The sequence below is a fragment of the Dendropsophus ebraccatus genome, chromosome 6 (assembly GCF_027789765.1).
Source record: "Dendropsophus ebraccatus isolate aDenEbr1 chromosome 6, aDenEbr1.pat, whole genome shotgun sequence".
NCBI classification, from domain to species: Eukaryota; Metazoa; Chordata; class Amphibia; order Anura; family Hylidae; genus Dendropsophus; species Dendropsophus ebraccatus.
In genome coordinates, this window is record NC_091459.1 from 23,391,680 (window position 1) to 23,415,338 (window position 23,659).

Consider the following 23,659-nt stretch of genomic DNA (forward strand, 5'->3'; position numbering starts at 1 on the left):
ATCCCAGCAAAACAATGAACAATGTGCAATTACACTGAACGATTAGTGAAAAAATGCGGAACTTGAGCGAACGAACGTGGAATTACAGCAAACGATTAGCGAACAATTAACGATAAATTTAGGTTCAGATTTATATCAACGATCAACAACATACAAACGATTTTTTGATCGTTGTATGCAATTACACAGAGCGATTATCGTTTAAATTTGAACGATTTAACGATTTTTCGCAGATTAATCGCCCCGTGTAATAGGGCCCTAAGGCTACAAATACTGACAGAAATACTGACCAAAATAAAAGGCGTGGACCTCGCCTAAATGGGATGTTTCCTTTCAGATTTATGGTACTTTTACACGGAGCGATAATTCGCCTGATCGCACAATTAACGATTTTGAATGAACAATGTTTTTTTTTATAACGATCAGCGTTTAGATGGAATGATACATCGTACGGAAAATTCGCTATGCGATCGTTTTGCGATCGTTTAAGCCTATCTCACACATAGGTGAAATCGTTCAAAGACTCTTTACACTGAACGATCTGCGAATTTTTTGCGAACGATCAACGATGATTTGTGAACGTGTTGGAAGATCAAAATGAACGATTTCTCGCTTGTCGTTTGATCGTTCGCTGCGTTTACACGTACGATTATCGTTTGAATTTGATCGTTATCGTGCAAATTCGAACGATAAATCGTTCCGTGTAAAAGGACTATTAGCCTCAAGAAGTAAAACGCCAATTGTCCTGATGGAATTTGGAATTTAGGTGCTGTAATTACTACACTGCTGAGAAAATCCTCAAGAAATCAATAAAAGTCAATTCCAGGCAGAATACACATGAAAATCTGCGTGGATTCTGATTGAAATAACAGCGTGGACATGACCCAGTACAGACTCTCTTTATTATTTCATCACCAGAGAGGCTGCACCTATTTGTTGCATGTGCAAAATGCGAAAGCTGTGTGTGCTGCCCCCTCGTGGTGATCCTGCAGTTTTGCAGGCCACAATACGATGTAATGCAGTAGGTGTCCAGAAGGTGGCGCTATATACTCATGTATGACGAGGTGTTAAAGCGCCATGGTTGAATTATATAATGAGCTGCACGTATCTGCGTTTTGTGACTATCGCACGGCTAGGCGCTCGTTTTCTGAGCTGTGCGGTTCCCTCAGTGTTAGGTAGGGCAGCAATGTGCCGTCATGTGCCTAGCCCAGCGCCCTTTGGCCGGCTCCTCCTCCCCGGTCTGGGCGGTGCAGTGGGAGGCAGCTGAGCGGAGTGTCGGCCGGTGTATTAGGGACACTCACCCCCGTGTCCTCACCGTGTAATCCGGAGTGATCCCGGGAGGAGATCCGCGTCACATCGCGAGGAGTAACAAGTGAAGATGGTGACCCGCGTGTACACCGCATCCTCCTCCTGCTCCACCACGGTGAGTGACGGCTCCGGAGGGCTCCCGGCACCGACTGCTGCTCTACTACTACTTCAGCGCACTGGGATGAATGAGACCTGATGCTGGATATGTGTGTGTGATAGGGGGATCCAGGCAGGTGACCCCTGACCTCAGTGTACACATGGATGACCCCACTATATCTGCAACAACTGCCCCATTGGCTTCATTTCCACTTTAACAAGTTGAGTTGTTCACTTTAACATATCATCCCTTATGTAGTGTGTACAGTATGCATCCCTTATTTATATATATATATATATATATATATATATATATATATATATATATATATACAGTGTGTATCACTATTGTATTATATACAGTGTGAAATATATATATATAGTGCATCCCTTATGTATATAGTGTGCATCACTATTGTATTGTATACAGTATACATCTCTTATGTATATAGTGTGTATCCCTTATGTATATAGTGTGTATCACTATTATATTGTATACAGTATACATCCTTTATGTATATAGTATCACTATTATATTGTATACAGTATGCATCCCTTATGTATATCGTGTGTATCACTATTGTATTGTATACAGTGTGTATTACTATTGTATACAGTATGCATCATTATTATAGTGTATACAGCAGGGGTAGGGAACCTTGGCTCTCCAGCTGTTCCCAGACTACTACTCCCATCATGCTTGGACAGCCAAAGCTTTAGCTTTGGCTGTCCATGCATGATGGGAGTTGTAGTTTTGCAGCAGCTGGAGGGCCAAGATTCCCTACCCCTGCTGTATACAGTATGCATGACTATTGTATACAGTGTGTATCGCTATTGTATGATATACATGACTATTGCGTGGTATACAGTACACATGACTATTGTATGGTATACATTGTGTATCGCTATTGTATTGTATACAGCGTGTATCACTATAGTATGGTGTATAGTATACATGACTATTGGATGGTATACAGTATACATCACTACTGTAGTGTATACAGCAAGGATTGAGAACCTTGGCCCTCCACCTGTTGCAAAACTACAACTCCCATTATGCCAAGGTTCCCTACCCCTACTGTATACAGTATACATCACTATAGTATTGTATGCAGAACACATGGGGTCTTGTATGAAAATACACCGTACAGAGATGTATGTGCAGCAGCTCAGTATATAGCAGGTCAGACCTGTCCAACAGGTTCCCTTACAGCTCAGGTGGCGCAACGTTTATTTTATTTTTCTTTATAAAACCACAGTCACAATCATCTATTAATAATCTTTCCCTGCTGTGTATTATACATGTCACCTTAAAGGGGCCCATTGGGGATGATAAGCTGATTGCGGGGATGGGACCCCCCCCCCCCCCCCCCATTAACCCCTTGAAACAATCAGTTAGGGATACTGAAAGGCAGACCACCACCACCACCACCTATGTAATATTCAATCCTATCCAGGGAACAGGCCATCAGTTCCTAAAGACCTGATAAACTCTTTAAAAGGACTTAAAGGAGAAGTCCAGTGATTTCTAAAAGCCGACAGCCGGCATGGGGGAAATTGATTACAAGTAGGAACTTACCTTTCCCCGTGACCACACAGGACCCCTGCCAGATGTAAGAAGTGATGCTGTCACGACTTGGGGCAGGAGGACCTGCCCAGGCTGATGGACTGACTGCTCAGCCAATCAGGACAGGAGTGGAGTCCTGCACCAGTCACTGATTGGCTGAGCGACCAGTCCATCACCCGGATTGTGACATGGACACCCCAGAGATCCTGTAGCCTGGTGGGGGTCCTGCAGGGGTCGGTCACGGGGAGAGGTAAGTTAGTACTTTTAATCCATTTACCCCCTGCCTGCTGCCGGCTTTTAGAAATCGACAGACTTGAAGGGCTTGTCCAGGGGAAAAAAAATTGTTGAGTAAAAATAATAACCCCGCTATACTTACCTCCTCATTTTTATATAACCTCTGGCCCAAGAGCAAATTTTTTGTTTTGCTTGAAACACCCCTTTAAATGATCTACTGTTAACATCTTGGTGGCAGATATAAGATGGGTCAGAGCTCCGGCGGAGTCCATGCCTGGATGGGTAGGAGCTCCGGCGGAGTCCATGCCTGGATGGGTCGTAGCTCCGGCAGAGTCCATGCCTGGATGGGTCGTAGCTCCGGCGGAGTCCATGCCTGGATGGGTCGTAGCTCCGGCGGAGTCCATGCCTGGATGGGTCCGAGCTGCTTTAGCAGCATGAGGAAGAGCGACACCGTATCAGGCAGGTGGTTTCTCTCCTCTGGGTCACTGGTGTATGCGAGGAATGTAGTCACTGGCGTAAAGCTCAGCATGAAAGAAATTCCTGTGTAGAGAAGCAGCTAGGTGAGACGCTCCTTATCTGCTGTATTCCTAGTTCTGTCATGGCTCAGTATAGATTCCCTGATCACTGTGCTATGTCAGTATTAGGGTGGGTTCATACTGAGGAATTCTCGCAGATAATATCCGCGGAATTCCGTCGGCTGTCCGCTCGCTCCATAGACACCATTTTATGGGCCGGTGTATTCCGCTCAGTGACATGTGACATGGAAGATACAATGATAAGGATTTACAAACAGTGAAGACTGCTGGGAACTAATGTCTGTACACCTTTAAAGACCTCACTATAATTTTGTGAAGCCTGACACACACCAACGTCCATCTGTCCGATGCAGAAGCACGGCCCAAAGCCCTGTTCGTGTCATGTTTTGGTGTTATGTTTATACACCATCTTTTTTTGGTCGTTTGATGGTCGTCATCTTAAGGCTAAATAACGGCTGTTATTTCATAATAACGGGTATGATTGTACAAAATAACGGCCACCATTATGAAATAATGTCCGTTATTCGGCCTCAAAATGCCGCCTGTCCTTAAAGACTGCTATCAAATGGCCCAAAGAAGACGGTGTATGAACATGTAAAGGGTCTGCTTCAGACATCTGTAACTGTATGGGCCCTATGGGCCACTGCAGTATAAGTGAGCAATGATCTTCTTGATTGGTGCTCACTTACCGAGCCTTCATAAGCGTTCGAGAGAGCTGCACAGATATTAGTGATGTCCATGCAACCCTTGCTTTTACATGAAAAATAATTAATATGTATACTTACATAGGCTCCCCAGTGTTGTTCTGCCTTTTCCCTGACACTTCTGGCCTTGCCTCTTCAGCCAATCACTGATTGAGACAGGACAGTCCCATGGCCAGTGATTGGCTGAGTGGCCTGTGCCTAAGAAGATGAGACCAGAAGTGTCAGCAGAGAGCAGGGAACATGAGGAAAAGGCAGAAGGAGGACACTGAGGGAGCCTGGACTGGTAAGTATAACTGATTTGGCAGATAATTGTCTGTTTTGGCACATTTATTCTGTGTTGCCATTTGCATTCGGCCTTTCTGGGGTGCAACTGAGGTTTCCCGGCTGATGGATTGCGCACTCAGCATTGGTGTCCCGTCTCAGTCACTGACTGGCTGAGCGGGCAGTCCATCAACCGGGTCATGACATTGGCTGTTCAGGAGATCCCAGAGCCCGGCATGGGAGAGGTGGGTTGTGTCTTTATGTGTCGCCATCCCCCACCCCCCTCTCCTGACAAATAAAAAAAAAAATAGTTCAAATTGCCGGACTTCTCCATTAAAGGGGTACTCCAGTGTGGGGGCTACTCCAGTGTGGGGGCTATTTTTGGATGTGGCCGGGAGGAGGTGGCTGAGAGAAAAGACGTCCACTCACCTCCCCGGTTCCAGCAGCGGGTCCGTATCGCGGTGCTCCGGTCCCAGGTTCCCGGCCACTTCCTGGTGTCTGACGCGGGCTCGAGTCGTGACGTCTCAAGTCCGCTCAGCCAGTCAGACACGCTCGAGACCGCGTCAGACACCAGGAAGCGGCCGGGGACCGGAGCTCGGCGATACGGGACCCGCTGCTGGAACCGGGGAGGTGAGTGGACGTCTTTTCTCTCAGCCACCTCCTCCCCGGCCAGATCCAAAAACAGCCCCCACGCTGGAGTACCCCTTTAAGTAAATGTTAGGTTAATTTTTCCAAATACTATAGGGTTATGTTGTCATGTTTAGGTTTTTTGGTTACATTTTTGAAGCTGAAGCCAGGACTGGATCATACGTGAGGGGCATTTATAAAGGAAACGTTTCCTCATTTTAAAGGTATTCCTGGTTTTGGCTTCACAACCTGTGTTCTAAAACCTGAGTGGGAACCCACCTTAATAGGTTTTGTATTTAACACAGGTTAAAGCCAAACCAGTAAAGTATCGTCCTTGTGCACATGAGGTCTGGGAAATTGTTCTCATACCCAGTGCTTTGTCTGTAATGTCTTGCAGATGACGGTGCAGTATGGGTGTTTGTTCTGTGTGGCTGTGCTTATTGTGGGAGTGTATGATGAATTGCTTATCATTCATGTCCTGCTTGGGAGGAAGCAGCCAGAGACAGCTGAGCTTTCATTTGCCTGCAGTGATGTCAGTGTACCTTGCTGGGTTTTACTGATCATTCAAAATTGTATTAGTTATGCTTTTATTGGTATCGTGACTCTCCACTACATTTTTTTTTTTTTTTTTTTTTTTCCCCGCATCATTTTGGTGCAATTTTTTTTTTTGCAACACCTGAAGCATAAGCCGTATTTTGTGGTGTGTTTATACAGAGAGATTTATCTGACAGATTTTTGAAGCCAAAGCCAGGAACAGACTATAAACAGGGAACAGGTCATAAAGGAAAGACTCCTCTTTTAAAATCCATTCCTGGCTTTGGCTTCAAAAATCTGTCAAATAATCTCTCTGTGTAAACTCACCGTTAGACATATGTCAGACGAACCTCCCAACTGCCAAAAAACAGAGGTTGATTGGGGAGGAGAATATCATGGGCATTTGTTTAATTTCAGCTGCCTCATCATTTTGTTCTCAGGGAGATGAGCCACAGCCAGAGAAGCATGTGATACCCCTCTTTATTGAGAACAACATGAGTACAGTGAATCCTGCGTTGACTAAGGGTACTATTACACGGGCCGAAGGGGACCCGATAATACCTGTAAACGAGCGCCGATCTGTTAGATTGTCGCTCGTTTACTGGGCCTATGACACGGCCCAATAATCGTTTAATAAGGGCTGCAGGGACATCGTTACCGATGTCCTTGCAGCCCTTGTTTAAACTACATAAATTACCTATCCACTCTCCAGGGCTGCTTCTGCGGTCCGCTTTTCCACAGGTCCTGTGCGCTTTAGCTTCAGAGTGGCCTGTCAGCTGACAGGCCGCTCAGCCAATCACAAGCTGGGACCGCCGCGGCCTGTGATTGGCCAAGCGGCCTTTCAGCTGACAGGCCGCTATGAAGCTAGAGCGAGCGGGACCGGAAGAAGACCGCAGTCGCAGCCTTGGAACGTGGATAGGTAATGCATATCGTCAGTCGACGGACGCGCACCGCTATTACACGTAGCGGTGCACGGTCGGCGCCCGACAAAAACAGGTCAGAACCTATATCAATGATCAGCCGATGATCGTTGTCATCGGCTGATCGTTGTATTTATTACATAAATATTACATAAATCGGCCGAATCGGGCTGATTATCGTTCCGTGTAATAGTACCCTAACAGTCCCCTTTGACCTGCTATGGTGTCTGTCGTCTTTCGCCATAGTGTCTTTAGCAAGACTGAGTGAGTCCTAAAGGGGACAGGGTCCAATCTCAGTGATAACAAGCTGTGTACAGCGCTGCAGAATATGAAGGCACTATATAAATAGGCCCTATTACACAGAGCGATTAGCGTTTAAAAATTCGCTATAACGATCAAAAATGAACGATAATCTGTCCATGAAATAACGCCCAACAATCAAATGAAGAACAAAAAATCGTTCAATTTTGTCTTTCAACATGTTGAAAAATTATCGTTGGTAGTTATCGATTGTTCGTGTAATAAGTCATTTGCCGATAAAACGTGTTGTGTGGGTCGCCCTGAGGAACGATTAGCGACCGTGGAACGACGTAAAAACGATCGTTCATAACTTTAATCGGTGAAAGTAATAACCTCAGAATCGTTCACTACAAAATGGCTTGTTATTACTAAAGATCAATCGTTATAGAGAATTTTTTATCTATAATCGCTATTATCATTGGGTGAGATTTATCAAACATGGTGTAAAGTGAAACTGGCTCAGTTGCCCCTAGCAACCAATCAGATTCCACCTTTCATTTTCCAAAGAGTCTGTGAGGAATGAAAGGAGGAATCTGATTGGTTGCTAGGGGCAACTGAGCCAGTTTCACTTTACACCATGTTTGATAAATCTCCCCCATTAGAGTGCGTTTAAAGATTTATCTGACAGATTTTGGAAGCCAAAGCCAGAAATGGATTTATAAAGAGGATAGATCCCAATCTTTCCTTTATAACCTGATCCCTGTTTATAGTCTGTTCCTGGTTTTGGCTTCAAAGATCTGTCAGATAAATCTGTCTGTGTAAACACACCATTTTGTTTAGCTATCAGGAGCCTGAGTTTATGGACACCACGCTATTATCTTTGGACATTTTGTCGTAACGTAACATATAGACTATTTTAGCTGGGTTCAGTCATCGGAGAAAAGTTATCGAAAGTGGTTCAAAGGCAACGTGGGTAAAAAAAATGGCTCTTTGAGAGCTTGAATGTATTGGTTGCTGAGGTCTATTGTTTAACTTTTTTGAATGCGATAAACCTCCCTTGAGCTGAAAGTTGTTCTATGTAATGTTTGAGTTTTGCCTACCCCCTGCTGGGTTTTTCAGGGCTTTTCCAGCAGAGCACGGCTATTGGGAATCATTTTTGGTTATCTGCACTATTTAATGGAAGGATAGCTTCCTAATAATTGCGCTATAATATATATATATATATATATATCTTCAGAAAGTGAGAAATAATGCGAGGGCACTCACCATTACGTGCTGTGTACTTTATTGTTTAATCTTTTCAAAACATTATTAGCAGGCGGCGAGGACGCTGTACACCCTCAGCAGACAGCTGTTTCACGTTTCCACGCTTCATCAGTTCCAGGGGATGGAGATAGAGATATATATCTCCTTTTTTTTTTTTTTTTTTTTTGCATACACACATACTGATGCAAACGTGTCTAGTTGGTGATTCAGAGATTAGCACAGTGGCCTTGTAGCATTGGGTTGGGATCTGAACAAGAACATTTGCATAGATTTTATATGTTCTACCTGTATTTGCATTGTTTTCCCTTACATACTTCCCGTTCCGTGGGGAAGGTGGAGTCCCACCTGGAAAACAGGAATACAGCCTGGGCCATAGGTTGTATTCCTCTTTTCCAGGCGGGACTCGGCCTGTCTCCACCTTCCCCACGGAACCGGAAGACTGCTGGAGTCAAATACCGATGGTTCCAGTTCATACGAACCTGAACATCAGTGCTGTTCGATCATCTCTAGTAGTGGGGAAGCATTAAAAAAATTATAGGCCTTTTGGATAAGATCAAGTATAGCATCTGTTCTTATCGGTTTATTATCAGGGAACCATATATTAAATGGATTTTTAGAACAGGGAGATGGAAAAGGAGTTGTTCTGTCACCTCCAGGCATTGCTTCAAGGTTCGGTGCACGAAAAAAATAAATAAATTATAGACTAAAGAATAAATAATGTAAAAATAGTGCAGTGCTGTCCACAAAATATTCAAAATGCACAAATTACCGGGCCCAGGTGGCATTTGTCCCAGAGTTCTGCAAGAAATAAGTAACGTGCTGGACAGACCCTCATTCCTAATATTCAGAGATTCTATAATAATTGGCTCATTGTTATGTTGATTTGAAAGTAGATCCAGTGCTACGGCCTTCTCACCAAAGAGTCCCAGGAGCAGTTTTCAACACGGTTCTATACAGGATGTTTCTCGTGCTACTGTGAGCCGTCTACATGGCTCAATCTACTGCTATGGCCTGCAGACTTGTCTCCTATTCAGCAAATCTGGGACGTCATCTAGGAGGTCAACAAGGGAGCTGCAGCCGATCTTGATTATTTGCATGAACAAGATCCTGCAGACAATAAATACCGTATTTTCCGGCATATAAGGCGGCCCCTGACTTTCAAGAAGATTGTCAGGGGTTCGCCTTATACTCCGGAAAATGTTAACCCCTGCCTGATCGCAGCCCGGCGAAAAACGGTTAACTCACCTGTGACCCGTTCCCGGCCTCCGCACCCCTTCTGTCCCGTTCCCGGCGCAGGCAGTGTGACGTACACTGACTGCACAGGGGATCCCCGGAGCTCTCCCGAGCAGCAGAGCGTCTCATCGGAGAAGCTTGGCTGCCGGGAGAGCTTTAGAAGAATGACAGAGGCTTCGGGTACTTCCAGAGCCTCCATCATTCTCCCGAAGCTGGCTCTGCTGCTCAGGAGAGCTTTGCCTTCCCCGGCACAGTGAGTGTGCGTCGAACTGCCTGTGCCGGGAATGGGCCAGGAGGCGCGCGGAGGCCAGGAACAGGTGAGTTAATTGTTTTTTTGGGGTTTTTTTAGTGGTCACCCCATACTGTGGGGATGCGGCCATTTTTTAACTCCCCCCACCGTATGGGGTGACCATATCCGGTGTATAAGACGACCCCCGACTTCTAAGAGGATTTTTCGGGGTAAAAAGTCGTCTTATACGCCGGAAAATATGGTAATAGCTTTTTGATATCATGCCAAGACCTTTAAGTGTGTGTACTTCTGCGCATGGTGCTTATATTTGGTGCTGAATAACTTGAGACGTTGTGAATATTTTGGTTCCATTTTCTATTATTTGCTGTCTATTGATCCTGTTATTTCATAGTTCTACCACTTTTCCTTCTTGTTGTTGCAATTAAAAATGTTTTGTTTGTTTTTTTGCAATATTTGGGGGGTAATGAGCCCATTGTAAACTGGCTAATGTAATTCTCTTCTGATTCCACAGATAAAAAAGCAGCAGCAGGAATTATTGCAATACCTGGAAGCCCACAATATTGACTGTGAAATAGTGGATATCACCATGTCAGAAGAGCAGAAGCAGTGGATGTACAAAAACATTCCTAAGGATAAGTGGCCGGAACAAGGGAACCCGCTACCTCCACAGATATTTAATGATGACACTTATTGTGGGGTGAGCGCTCACTGATTTTCCATATTTGCAAATATATAAATTTATCAGATTATTTTGGGAAACATTTTATTCTTGTACAAACTACTAGACTTGGATATGGCTAAAGGGGTACTCCAGTGAACATCTTTTTCTTTCAAATTAGCTGGTTTCAGAAAGTTATATAGATATGTCATTTACTTCTATTTGAAAAAAACAAAAAAACCTCAAGTCTTCCCATACTTATCAGCTGCTGTATGTCCTGCAGGAAATGTTTTCTTTTCAGTCTGACACAGTGCTCTCTGCTGCCACCTCTGTCTATGACAGGAACTGTCCAGAGCAGGAGACGTTTTCTATGGGGATTTGCTGTTGCTATGGACAGAGGTGGCAGCAGAGAGCACTGTGTCAGAATGAAAAGAAAACATTTCCTGCAGGACATACAGCAGCTGATAAGTATGGGAAGACTTGAGGTTTTTAAATAGAAGTAAATTTAAATTTTTTATAACTTTCTGAAATTAGTTGATTTGAAAGAAAAAGATCTTCGCTGAAGTACCCCTTTAACCTTTATGGAGCTCACTGTATCATAGATACGGGGAGTTGAGGAATTTAGTACAAGATTTATATGTCATATGAACCAGGGCTGTGGAGTCGGAGTTGGAGATAGTTTTGGCTGGAGTCGGAAAAAAAAATGTTCCGACTCCAGCTTTAAAAAAATCTTTAAAAAATGTAGAATTGAATTTTGATATGAATTTTACAAGTTTTGCTCATGAATATACATTACGAGCAACATTCTGATAGGACACTGGCCCTATTAGATAAGGGGGGGTCAGGGAAAAGTTGTCGGTCACTATTTGGCAGTTTATTTCTGAGCTGGAAGAGTCCATTGTGTGGGGGGAGATCTGTGCTGTTCTCTTCCTGGATGCTGGATGACTGTATATGAGCAGCAGTGTAATATAAAGATATCCTGTGTAATATAGAGGAGGAGGAGAAGACATAAGTAGTGTAGCAGTAACCTCAGTCCTCAGTGTGGTGTTTTCTCTCTGGGAGAAGGTTGTGTGTTTTTCTTCAGTGTTCTATGGCTGCAGTGTGTGTGTGTGTGTGTGTGTGTGTGCGCATGCGTGCTATGGCTGCAGTAGGCTGTGTGTGTATGCTATGGCTGCAGCAGGCTGTGTGTGTGTGCGCTTTATGGCTGCAGCAGGCTGTGTGTATGTGTGCTATGGCTGCAGCAGGCTGTTTGTGTGTGTGTGTGTGTGTGTGTGTGGTGTGCGCTATGGCTGCAGCAAGCTGTTTGTGCTATGGCTGAAGCAGGCTGTGTGTGCGTGCTATGGCTGAAGCAGGCTGTGTGTGTGCTATGGCTGAAGCAGGCTGTGTGTGTGTGTGCGCTATGGCTGAAGCAGGCTGTGTGTGTGTGCGCTATTGCTGAAGCAGGCTGTGTGTGTGTTTGTGTGTGTGTGTGTGTGTGTGTGTGCTATGGCTGAAGCAGGCTGTGTGTGCGCGCGCTATGGCTGAAGCAGGCTGTGTGGGTGTGGGTGTATGCTGTGGGTGTATGCTATGGCTGCCGCAGGCTGTGTGTGTGTACGTGCTATGTGCGTGTGTGTGCACACTATGTGTGACCCCCTGTATATCAGTATGACTGACCTCTATATTACAGGTATCTGGCATTGTTAGCAGTGTTTCTTTAAAGGGAACCATTCACCCCGTGGCCCCCGTTAGAAACAGACATACAGTAACATAAAGGTCAATATACTTACCACATCGCTCCCGGTCCCGTCCCGGATCCCGTTGTTGACACGGAGAAATCGCTGATTCTTCTTCTCGCGCCCATTATGGTAATGAGCGCCGCCGGCCCGAAGTCCAGCCTTCTCCCCGCCTCCGACACTTGATTGACGCCGGATCTTCTTCCTCCTCGTCTTCTATCTTCTCGCCGGATCCCGCGCAGGCGCCGTGACAGTCGTTTTCGGCGCATGCGCAGTTCACAATTGAAGCCGCTCCGCAGCTTCACTGTTTACTGCGCGTGCGCCGATTGGCTCGAACACGTATCCTGTTTACCGCGCAGGCGCAGAAGAGGTGACGAGACCATCGCAACGGCGCCTGCGCGGGAATTCGGCAGAAGACTGAAGACTGAAGACGTCAATCAAGTTCCAGGAGGCGTGGATGGGCGGCGACGAGAAGAGGACCTCATGAATAAGTTGGACTCGTCCGTCGTTTCCTATGGACGTTGGACTCATCTCAGCTCATTACCATAATGGGCGGGAGAAGAAGAATCGGCGATTTCTCCGTGTCAACAACGGGATCCGGGACGGGACCGGGAGCGATGTGGTAAGTATATTGACCTTTATGTTACTGTATGTCTGTTTCTAACGGGGGCCACGGGGTGAATGGTTCCCTTTAAGTATGGTGAATATTTAGTTAGAAACATAGAAGACTGTCAGCAGGAAAAGACTACCTGCTCCATCTAGTCTAGTTCTGAGTTGTTCAGGACATGGAGGCTGGAGACTGGCTGCATCCACTGCACACACAGGAGAAGCTTCCTTTGTATGTTTCAGAAGTCGCCCCAGGATCATGTAATACATTAGGGAGAAGCTGCTGAGCCAGTGTGATAAAAAAAACTCCCCTGAAGCAGGAGTTGGAGTCGGTCCTGATAAAATTCAGGAGTTGGAGTCGGAGCTGCGGCTTACCGACTCCACAGCCCTGATATGAACGGTAATCACTGGCTCCCCTAAAAAAAAAAAAGTTCTATGGTTCCACGTTAAGGGTGGGTTCACACTACGGATGACCCGCCGCAGATTCCGTCGCTCGCACCTGCGCGCATCTCCCTCTATGCCATAGACTCCATTCTATGGTTGGGCGAATACTGCCATCCACCGAAAGACTTGACATGTCAATTCTTTTGTCGGATGTCAGAATTCGCCCAACCACAGAGTGGAGTCTATGGCAGGGGCAGAGATGCGAGAAACGGAATCTGTGGCAGGGATCCGCCCGGATTCCGTAGTGTAAACCCACCCTAACATCTATCAGAGACCCCATGGTGTAAAGTGAAACTGGCCCAGTTGCCCCTAGCAACCAATCAGATTCCACCTTTCATTTTCCAAAGAGTCTATGAGGAATGAGAGGTGGAATCTGATTGGTTGCTAAGGGCAACTGAGCCAGTTTCACTTTACACCATGTTTGATAAATCTCCCCCCCATATGTCTTCTCTAAAGTAATCATCTATGCTTTAGGCATGATCAAATCAATATCTGGTATTGTAGGTCAGCTACATTGAAGTGAGTGTTTTGTTGCTTTTGGACAAAAGAGGACAGGTCTTTTTAATCCTGGGCAATCCCTTTAAGTTTAACATGCCGGATGGCAGATTCGTAGCACAAATAACCAGTCATATATTTGGTAGTATAATTAAACTGCAGAAAATAAACCAAGAAAAATATGGACAGAAACTAACCCCATGCCAGAAGTAGCACCTATTTTTCTGGGGCCCATTGTGGCCTCTTATCTCTCTAGTACACATTGTGCAGTAAGCTTATCCACCATTGGTGTTCAGGGTTTCTTTTTGTAGATAAACATACAATTCAGCTGCAGCAAGTACCAGTATATCCTATAGCTTTTTAATAATAGGCTGGCTGTCACGTTTGTGTCACCATTTGTAAAACTTTACATTAGGGTATGTTCACATATCTGACGTGTATTTACTGCAGAATCCTTGTCAGAAATCAGAGACTGACATTCAGATTTCTGCAGGTCCAGAGCGATAAAAAATGTTCAGTACGGGTCAGGGGTGGGGGAAACCTGATAAAGAACCCATACTTACCAGTCCTCAGGCCCTCCCAGCACCACATTCTGCTCCTGGACCCCTGCTGGGATTCCTCACCTCTTCACCCCCCCACCGCTACATCACAACTCAGCTGGTGGATGCCCTGTCACTGACTGGCTAAGCAGGGTATCTCCCACCCTTTCCTGCCAAGTCGTGACCTACCAAGAAAAGGTGACAACCGTGGACTGGTAAGTATAGGTTCTTTATTAAGTTCCCACTATCCCTGCCCGCACTGTAATTATGTGTTTTCCCGGACTTTTCCTTGAAGCAATTTAATGTGCTGTGGATTTGCACAAGGATTAACCACATTCACATGGGCTGATCTGCAGTTTGTTCCTGGTGGAATCCTCAGGAATAAAGACCATACTCATTTTCATGGCATATTTCTTTTTTCTGTTGCTCATCATAAAAAAACCTTGGTGAAAGAAATGTGTAAAACTGAAACAAAAAAATACCATTCCATCTAACTCACTGACTTCATTGTTAGTTGCAGAATATAATAAGTATAGAAGGAAAAGTTTGAAATGATTTCTCAAGAGTTTGTGACAAGCATTGTGTGGTATGTCTAGGCTAATGTAATAGTAAGGCGTGGCACTTGTTTTTAGGGTGTGTTCACACAGTCAGGTTTTTAATTGTAATTTTTGAAGCCAAAGACAGGAACAGATTATAAATAGAGAACAGGTTGTAAAGACTGAGATTTCTCCTTCAAATCCATTCCTGGCTTTGTGCTCAATTATTGTGATTAAAAACCTGAATGTGTGAATATACTGTAAAGGTGTGGTATTTGAAGACTGTTTATATTATTACTAGACAAAGTACCCAACACTAACAGAGTATAAAGGGTTTGTCTATCATTTTGTGCATTCAGTGGATGCACAGGAGGCCAATCCATGCCCTTGAAAAAAAACTATATACCCCGCAGTTACATACTGTTAGTTTCCCTGTAAAGCGAATGTACCATTAGGTACATGGTTGTAAGATTTTTTACATCAATAGACTGGTGTCGGCGCCAGTCTATTTTTTACATCAATAGACGGGGATGCCGGTGCCACTGTCCTTTTTCTTTGAACCGCGGCTCAGTTCTCGTGCACAGCCCCAGTTTATTCCCAGTGACCAGCACAGCATGAAGCACTGGAGGTTTTCTACTATTGCAGCCAGATATTAATATTAAGACAATTGTTAAAAATGTAAAAAAAATAAAATAAAAAAAAAACACACAAAAGTAACCAAATTTTAATTTTTTTAGTTGTTGCTTATTACAATTGTTGCTGTGAAAATCACATAAATAATTTAGGGGATCATAATTCGTCTTTTTACAAGCCTTGAATGATACACCTGCCTAGTTATATAGCGACATGTTGTAGTAGGAAACTGCTGTGTAGGAGACCAGGATCATCATTTTCCACCCTCCTTGTCACCAACTTTAAATCAGACCTGAGACTGTAAGGGCCCTATTCCACCGGACAATTATTGTTCGCATAATCGTTAATGTTTAACGATCTCAAACGACCGCTATTGTGAAAGACCTGAAAACGTTTACTCATTTCCATGGAACGATAATCGTTACTTATGATCGTATTTGCGATCGTTTTTTCTTCGCTATTTCTTTGCTATTGTGTTCGTATCTACTGCGAACAACGTCTTATTCAATGCGAACGTTTTGCAAACGAGCAATGATAAAAATAGGTCCAGGTCTTATAAAGCGATCAACGATTTCTCGTTCGGTCGTTAATCGTTAACTGCATTTTAACCGAATGATTATCGTTTAGATTCGAACGATTGAACGATAATCTGAATGATAATCGTCCGGTGGAATAGGGCCCTAAGGCCTTGTTGTATTTTGCCACTGTCTAAGCAATGTGAGGTAAATGATTAAAATAAGTGCCTTCACTTCTAAATTCAACGTTTTCTATATATTATAGTCAAGAATTTAAAATTCAGTTTAACTGTATTAAATGCAACAGCTAGAAAGAAAAATCTATGAAATGTTGCATTTCTTTAAAGGGAATGTATTGTCAGATAATTTATGTTTTTTTAATGTGTAAAATATTAGAAATAAAACAAAAAAAAACTACAAAGACTCCCACAATCAATGTAATCCCACGCTATAGAAACATGACTTGTACCAAGAAAAGAGATAGCGTGTTAATGGGATATAAAACGAAAGTTTTTATTCAAAAATATAAAACCGCACACGAAAAAAATTGGATGACAAATGAATAACTATTACTATTCCTTTGGATTAGTCCCTTATTATGATTCTTTTAGCATATGTCGGTAGTCTACTCCTGTTTTTTTCTTATATTCGTTGTCTAAGTTTTTTTTTTTTTACTGGTCTTATGAGTCCTTTATTTTTTTGCTGTATGTAGGGTTCCTGTTCAGTTGTTGTTTTTTTGTGTGTTTATTATTTTTTTTTCAGCATATTTTGTGTTATATGTTTGATGTTGTTATTCATTTGCCAATTTTTTTTGTTTGGTTTTATATTATTATATAAAAACTTTTTTTTTTTTTGTATCCCATTAACATGCTCTTTTTCTTCTTGGTATAAGTCATATTAGAAATAAAAACACAAAAACAAAAAAGCTATAATCCACTGTACAGAACACTACCTGCTTTGCAGAGATCTTTTCACAGACACATGTCATGATATAAACTCTCATAGCGTACGGTAAGGTTTCACGCACACATTCAGCACCTGTTGTCAGATAAGTCGAGGGAGTTTCCTGATACTAGCCATATGGATACCATGGATTTTCTACTTAAGGCTGTACACTTGCTCATATACTGGTATTATATTGATTCGTTCTTTTTTATTTAAAGGTGGAGGTTTATTTTACGTAAGACCATGATTCTCCATATTATACATTGTTGTCCAGGCACAATGGTGTCATATTCTGACAGTATTCCCCTATAGCAGGGATAGAGAACCTTGGCCCTCCAGCTGTTGCAAAACTACAACTCCCATCATGCCTGGACAGCCGAAGCTAAAACTTATTAAATTGGTTAATGCTTTCTTGCTTGTTTTTTATTTCTATAGGATTATAATGCCTTTTTTGAAGCCAAGGAAAGTAATACAGTGTGCTCCTTCCTGCGGATAAAATAAAGAACAGATGGTACGTTTAATTAATTAAAGAATTAAGTCATTTTCTTGTAAACAATGTTCTTAGCCAAATAAATTAACCAGGCTTATGCCTAGCGGGTCGTTGGGGAAAAAGGTCATGTTGGGTTAGGGTGAATAAGGCTTAAAGGGAAACTGACAGCACAGATATGCAATTTTCTGTTTCCGATCACACGAACAGTTTGTAGGTACCTTTTGCGTTGCTCTGTAATCTGGTATCGTCCTTTTAAAAAAAAAAAACGTTATCCCCGGGCTGACAGGGTCACAGAGGTGTGTCTGTAACACTTCCAGCACCTCCCCCACGCAGCCTCTGCCCGCCTCACTCCCCAGCCAATGCAGTATCTTCTGGCTACCGCCCACCTCCTCCAGCATGCATGACAGCAGAATGAGGTCAATAGCTGTGGCATTGCTTAGAGTATGGACATTGTGAGGATGGTGTGTGTTTGGTACCTTTTTTTTTTTTTTTTCCGGTAGCTGCTGTACTTTGCCCACAATCTGTTCAGTAACTTGCGGCACAAGTGCCAAAGAGGAGTAATGGTGCCGCGTTTGTGCTGCACTTCGTCCCGACTCCAACTACTTCCTCCTCCCAGCTTCCATCAATATTCATTGCGTGCCGGCTCCAGCCTTCCTGGCGACATCATCTGTAGTTGCCATGTGCCGTTGACGGCAAAGGCTGCGCACGGCCTTGTCAGTTCGCGCATGCGCCCTGGCTCTTTGCGGAGCACGCTGAGGGCCGGAGCCCATGCCCTGAGCTGCTCCGACACACTACAACGCATGCACGAATTGTTCATCAGGAGTACGCACAGAGCCAGGGCGCATTCGCGAACTGACAAGGCGCGCGGCCTTTGCCATCAACGGCGCATGCGCAACTACAGATGATGTCGCCAGGAAGGCCAGAGCTGGCACGCAATGAAAATTCACGTGAAGCTGGGAGGAGGAAGTAGTTGGAGGCGGGAGGAAACGCAGCACCATCACTCCTTTTGGCACTTGTGCCGCAAGTTATGGAACAGATTGTGGGCCAAGTACAGCAGCTACCGGAAAAAAGAAAGGTACCACACACACTTAACACACCATCCTCACAATGTCAGCACCTCAGAAGCATAAAAAGTGCTGACAGATTCTCTTTAAATGCAATTTGTCATCAGAAAAGGACTTTTTATTTTAAACATTTTTTTTAAAGAATATTTTCTGACATTTGTTTTTATCTATATTGTAAAATAATCCAGAAATTTTGCAGTTTTTATTCTCTCCACTGGGTCTAAAACTAAGCTGAGACTTCCTGTTCTGTCTGTAGTGATAAGAGAAGGCTGCTGTAAAGTGATCTGTACTTCATTAAAGCGTCAATTGACACCAGTAGTTAGATAGAATTAATACAAGATAATAGCAGCTCCCTGTGTAATGACCTATTCAAAGGTCAGTGTACTCAATGATGTTTTACATTCATCTTAAGAGGACAGTTTGTTTATTGTCATCTATGTCCATGAGTCTTTCTGTAAAGCATATCACTAAATGCTGTTAAAAACAGCCCAGGCAATATGGCAGCCCCCATAACGATGTAAAAATAGTTGAATAAATAAAAATTAAAGTTAGAAAATAGTAACAAATTTGGAATAAAAGAACAAGATTTATTATGTGATTCTAATCAGTAAAAGAAAATGTAGGTGACACATTCCCTTTAATACCTGTCTTGCAAATGGGATGTAACTATGCCCATATGTGGGAAGGGGTTAAAAACATTTTGGCTTAGTTTTAGCTATTTTTTTTTCCACCACTGTCCAAAAGACATAATCTTTGTTTTCTGAATCCTGGATAATACCTTCAAATGGCCAGGGCTGGCATTGTCCCTGATCCCTGACAGAGCATGGCGGTGGCTGTATAGTATAAAGTTATTATAAGTTATTCCGCAGGTGCAGGGACTGTTACTATAACATACTGTCACGTCACAACATAGATCTATATATTTCCCATAGTATGGGATGGTAAGGGGTTAAAGTAGCCACATGGATGTTATAGACACCATGGGGGGGATTTATCAAACATGGTGTAAAGTGAAACTGGCTCAGTTGCCCCTAGCAACCAATCAGATTCCACCTTTCATTCCTCACAGACTCTTTGGAAAATGAAAGGTGGAATCTGATTGGTTGCTAGGGGCAACTGGGCCAGTTTCACTTTACACCATGTTTGATATTATCTCCCCCTATGTATGTGATTTCTCTAACTGTAAGTACAGTTTTCTTAAATTACCATTTGACTTATTTCTCCTTTCCCATAGGATGAATAAACCGTGGAAGGTGTTGATGGGATTGGCAGAAAAGAGACGTAATTCCTGTACAGCTTGATACCATCCTGTCACATATTGTGCAATCTGGATCCATCATTCTTCTTCTACAAGTTAATGTGGACTAAAAGGAGTTCTCGAGTTACAAGTAGCACATTCCTAATAGGTTGCTTTGTATAGTATATCAAGTTGTGCATGTCCTATAATCTATGGTTTCTTCTTTCTGTAATGTCCAGCTCCTTTCTTTTTTTTTATTCAAAACCATAAATTCTTGCCAAAATGCCTTTCTCCTGGGTGTTCTGGCCTACAGCTTTTTACCTATCCCCCTGGATTCTTGATAAGTACTAGATGTATCGGAGTCTAATTGATTGAAATAATGGGAAACTCTGGTTTCAAGCAGTTGGCACGCGTTTGATTGGATCAGTGGTCAAGCGTGTTCCGTGCTGCGGTCTGTTCATCTGTGCCATAGGCTTTGAATGGAGCACACGTATGTCACCGCTCCATTTAAACTCTTAAAGTGACTGTACCACCAGGCCCAGGCTGAAGCACTGGAGGCGGCCGACCCACCCTAGTGGGAGGAAACCCTAGCCCCTCTATGATAGGGTTCCATTGATTCTAATAGAGTCACGTCATGGAGGGGCTGTTTTTTTCCCACTGGGGGTGGGTTGGCCCGCCTTCAGTGCTTCAGCCTGGGCCTGGTGGTACAGTCACTTTAAGGGCCACAGACCTGGTGATCAGTGTTCACCTATCTAGCTTCTATTTCCAATCCAGTAGATGGGTTAAAAAAAAAAAGCTTTAGACCAAAATATCTAGTATAGCTCCCGATACCCAAGCATGAGAGGTGCATATGAAGTCCATTAGCCACAGTGTTTTCCAAAATAAGGTCAAATACAATGGTGCCTAATAAAACTTGACCACATCTTATCATTTAATTTCTGTTTTGTTTTTTGTTTTTTTACAAATTTACAAAATTTTAATTAATGAAGCATTGTTGATATCTAAGACTACCATTTTGAGCTTGAACTAATGGTAACTATTAAAGAGGTTATTTGGGCACTGTTATATATATATTTTTTATAGTTATGGTCAGGGAGGTAAGTACTTAAAAAAAATAAAAAAAATAAAATAATAATAATAAAACTTCCTTACTCCTTGTTGCTGCACAATGACATGACTTGACATCATGACTGTCAGTGGGTGCATCGGTGTCCTGCTCAGCTATCGATTGGTTAAATGGTGTGGTGAAACCAGGGACCAGGGCTCCATGATACTCGTGGGGGAAGGGGAGCGATGAAAAACTTTTTTGTTTTTTAATATAAAAAGAATGCTTCCCGAATAGCCCCTTTTCAGGAGCTACTCCAGAGAAAAAGAATAGTTTCCAAATCAACAGGTGTCAGAAAGTTATACAAATCTGTAAATTACTATTATGAAAAAAAAAAAATCTCACATCTTCCAGTACTTATCAGCTGCTGTATGGCCTGGTGATGTATTCTTTCCAGTCTGACATGGTGCTCTCTGACACCTCTGTTCATGTCAGGAACTGTCCAAAGCAGGAGAGGTTTTGCTGCCTCTCTAGATAGTTCCTGACATGGACAGAGGTGGCAGCAGAGAACACTGTGTCAGACTGGAAATAAGATTACACTTTCTGCAGGGCAATGATAAGTACTGGACTGTTTGAGTTATAAGTCATTTACTAATATATATATATAACTTGTACCTTTATGACACCTGTTGATTAAAAGCGTTCTCCTCCTCCGGAGTACCCCTTTAATGCGGCCTTTGAAACAAGCACAGTAGGTTGACACTTCCTGATTTTTGTCAGTAGGCAGGAGTACATCTCATTCTCCTTAGAGGTCAGGTAAGTTATTGCCAGTGTCAGGACGGCAACACTGTACACTATACTCGTATATAAGGCTTGGTATGTAGAAATGGTTGTGTCCTCATTTACTGAGGACTAACAGTGGCATTTTTTTAGAATATTGAGGGTCTACACTTAGGATGAATATGTATGCTTCCAATATGGCTGCCCCAGGGATGTGTTTTAAAAATAAAATAGGTACAACATTAAAGAGTATGTACCATCAGGTACATCCTCTTTAATATGACCCACGGATAGAACGACGCCGTCACAGGGAAGTCGGTGCCGCGGTCCGTTTTTGGAACTGCGGCCCAGTTCCAGTGTATGGCGCCGTTCTATCCACGGGGGCCGGGCCGGGCCTGAAGCACTGGAGGCCATGCCACATGCCAGAAAACTTTTTGGTATTGTACAAAACCTCAGACTAAAGTTACCATGTCATGTTATCGTAACAGGATTATACACTTCTATTTTTGGGGCTTTTGTTTCAGTTTCACTACACAAAAAGAGGTTAATGAAAATAAAATATATTATGTAATCCCTTGAAGAGAACACCTGTTAGTCATTGTCTTTCCATGTCTCTGTGTTTTTAAAAGACACTCGCTGGTCTTCCTTACCTTACCCTTTTACATGAGCTGACGCTGGTGGGGGCCGATTATTATGATTAGGGCCGATCTCTGTGATCAGTGTTTGTTTCCTGAGCCTTCACACAGCTTGATTAAAGGGGGTTATCCAGCGCTATAAAAAACATGGCCACTTTTCCCCCTCTCTTGTCTCCAGTTCAGGTGTGGTTTGCAATTAAGCTCTATTTACTTCAATGGAACTGAGTTTGAAACCCCACCTAATCTAGAGACAAGAGAGGGGGCAAAAGTGGCCATGTTTTTGTAGCACTGGATAACCCTTTTAAGTGTGCGGCGGAACAATAGCCGGATCATTGATTGTCGCCTCGTTTACACGAAAGGAAAAGAGATGTGTAAATAATCACATTGATAGATCAGGCTAGTCATCATCATTCTAGCCGTACCTTTTTTTTATATCTTCGTAGTCCTTTTCAGACGGCTTCTACAGAAGAAAGATAGATGATTAGGAATCATGATGACTAGCCTTATTCTTACCCAATTTTCCTACTGACAGGTTAATTTTAGACATCTGAAAATGTTTATCTTTGAGGACTTAAAGTGACTCTGTACCCACAATCTGACCCCCCCCCCCCCCCCCCCAAACCACTTGTACCTTCGGATAACTGCTTTTAATCCAAGATCTGTCCTGGGGTCCGTTCGGCAGGTGATGCAGTTATTGTCCTAAAAAACTACTTTTAAACTTGCAGCCCTGTGCCAAATGGCAGTGGCCTAGAGTCCCTCCTCCCCACCCTCTTCATCATTAGCAATGCCACTGGCAGGATTTTTCCTATTCCTCTGCAGTAAACACTGCACAGGTGCTGTGCAGAATAGTAGAAAATCTGCCTGGAGCATTCCTAATGATGAGGAGGGCGGGGAGGAGGGACGGAGAGGGTGTGCCAGCCTAATGCATACACAATCTAGGCCACAGCAGTTTGGCACAGGGCTGCCAGTTTAAAAGTTGTTTTTTAGGACAATAACTGCATCACCTGCCGAACGGACCCCAGGACAGATCTTGGATTAAAAGCAGCTATCTGAAGGTACAAGTGGTTTGGGGGGGGGGCAGATTGTGGGTACAGAGTTGCTTTAAAGCGAATGTACCTCTAGGTACCTTGCTTTTTTTTTACATTAACAGACCGGCGCGGGGATGCCGAGGGGGCAGTCCTTTATCTGAACTGCTGGCCGGTTTCTGCACACGGCAGCGGTCTATTCCCTAGCACTAGGTGCAGGTCCACCAGCCCCCTGTGATGTGGCTCCTTCAGAATCAATGGAGCCACATCACACAGGGGAGGGGAGATCGTCACACTGGAGGACCTGCCTCCTGTGCTTTGGAGCGGGCCAGTGCTCGGTAACAGACAAGCGCCGTGCATGGGAACCAGGCGGTTCAAAAAAAGGACCGCACCACTGGCATCCCCACGTCGGTTATTTATGTAAAGAAAAACAAAAACTAGTGGTACATTTGCAGTGGATGAGTGTTACTGTATTGAGTAAGTTGTCTGCTGCCCGCCTAAGTCTGCCATGTTTCCCTAACCAC

General features: G+C 43.5%; 1 protein-coding gene and 1 pseudogene across 1 annotated transcript; both read left to right on the forward strand.

The window, feature by feature from the left end:
* The first annotated feature begins 1,127 nt into the window (after positions 1-1,127).
* SH3BGRL2 (SH3 domain binding glutamate rich protein like 2) lies at positions 1,128-19,801 on the forward strand. Its single transcript, XM_069974681.1, has 4 exons — positions 1,128-1,423; positions 10,288-10,473; positions 17,295-17,370; positions 19,648-19,801. Exons 1-3 carry the CDS (start codon positions 1,379-1,381, stop codon positions 17,358-17,360), a joined length of 297 nt encoding a protein of 98 aa, XP_069830782.1. The 5' UTR covers positions 1,128-1,378; the 3' UTR covers positions 17,361-17,370; positions 19,648-19,801.
* Positions 8,821-8,978, forward strand: LOC138796091 (U2 spliceosomal RNA; annotated as a pseudogene).
* Positions 19,802-23,659: the final 3,858 nt, after the last annotated feature.

What these genes read in the sequence shown, in the direction of transcription:
- SH3BGRL2 (XM_069974681.1), top strand. Translation starts at nt 1,379, where the DNA reads ATGGTGACCCGCGTGTACACCGCATCCTCCTCCTGCTCCACCACG. An exon ending in CCTCCTCCTGCTCCACCACG is followed by an intron (nt 1,424 to 10,287) that starts GTGAGTGACGGC and finishes CTGATTCCACAG; the next exon opens with ATAAAAAAGCAGCAGCAGGA. An exon ending in ATGATGACACTTATTGTGGG is followed by an intron (nt 10,474 to 17,294) that starts GTGAGCGCTCAC and finishes TTATTTCTATAG; the next exon opens with GATTATAATGCCTTTTTTGA.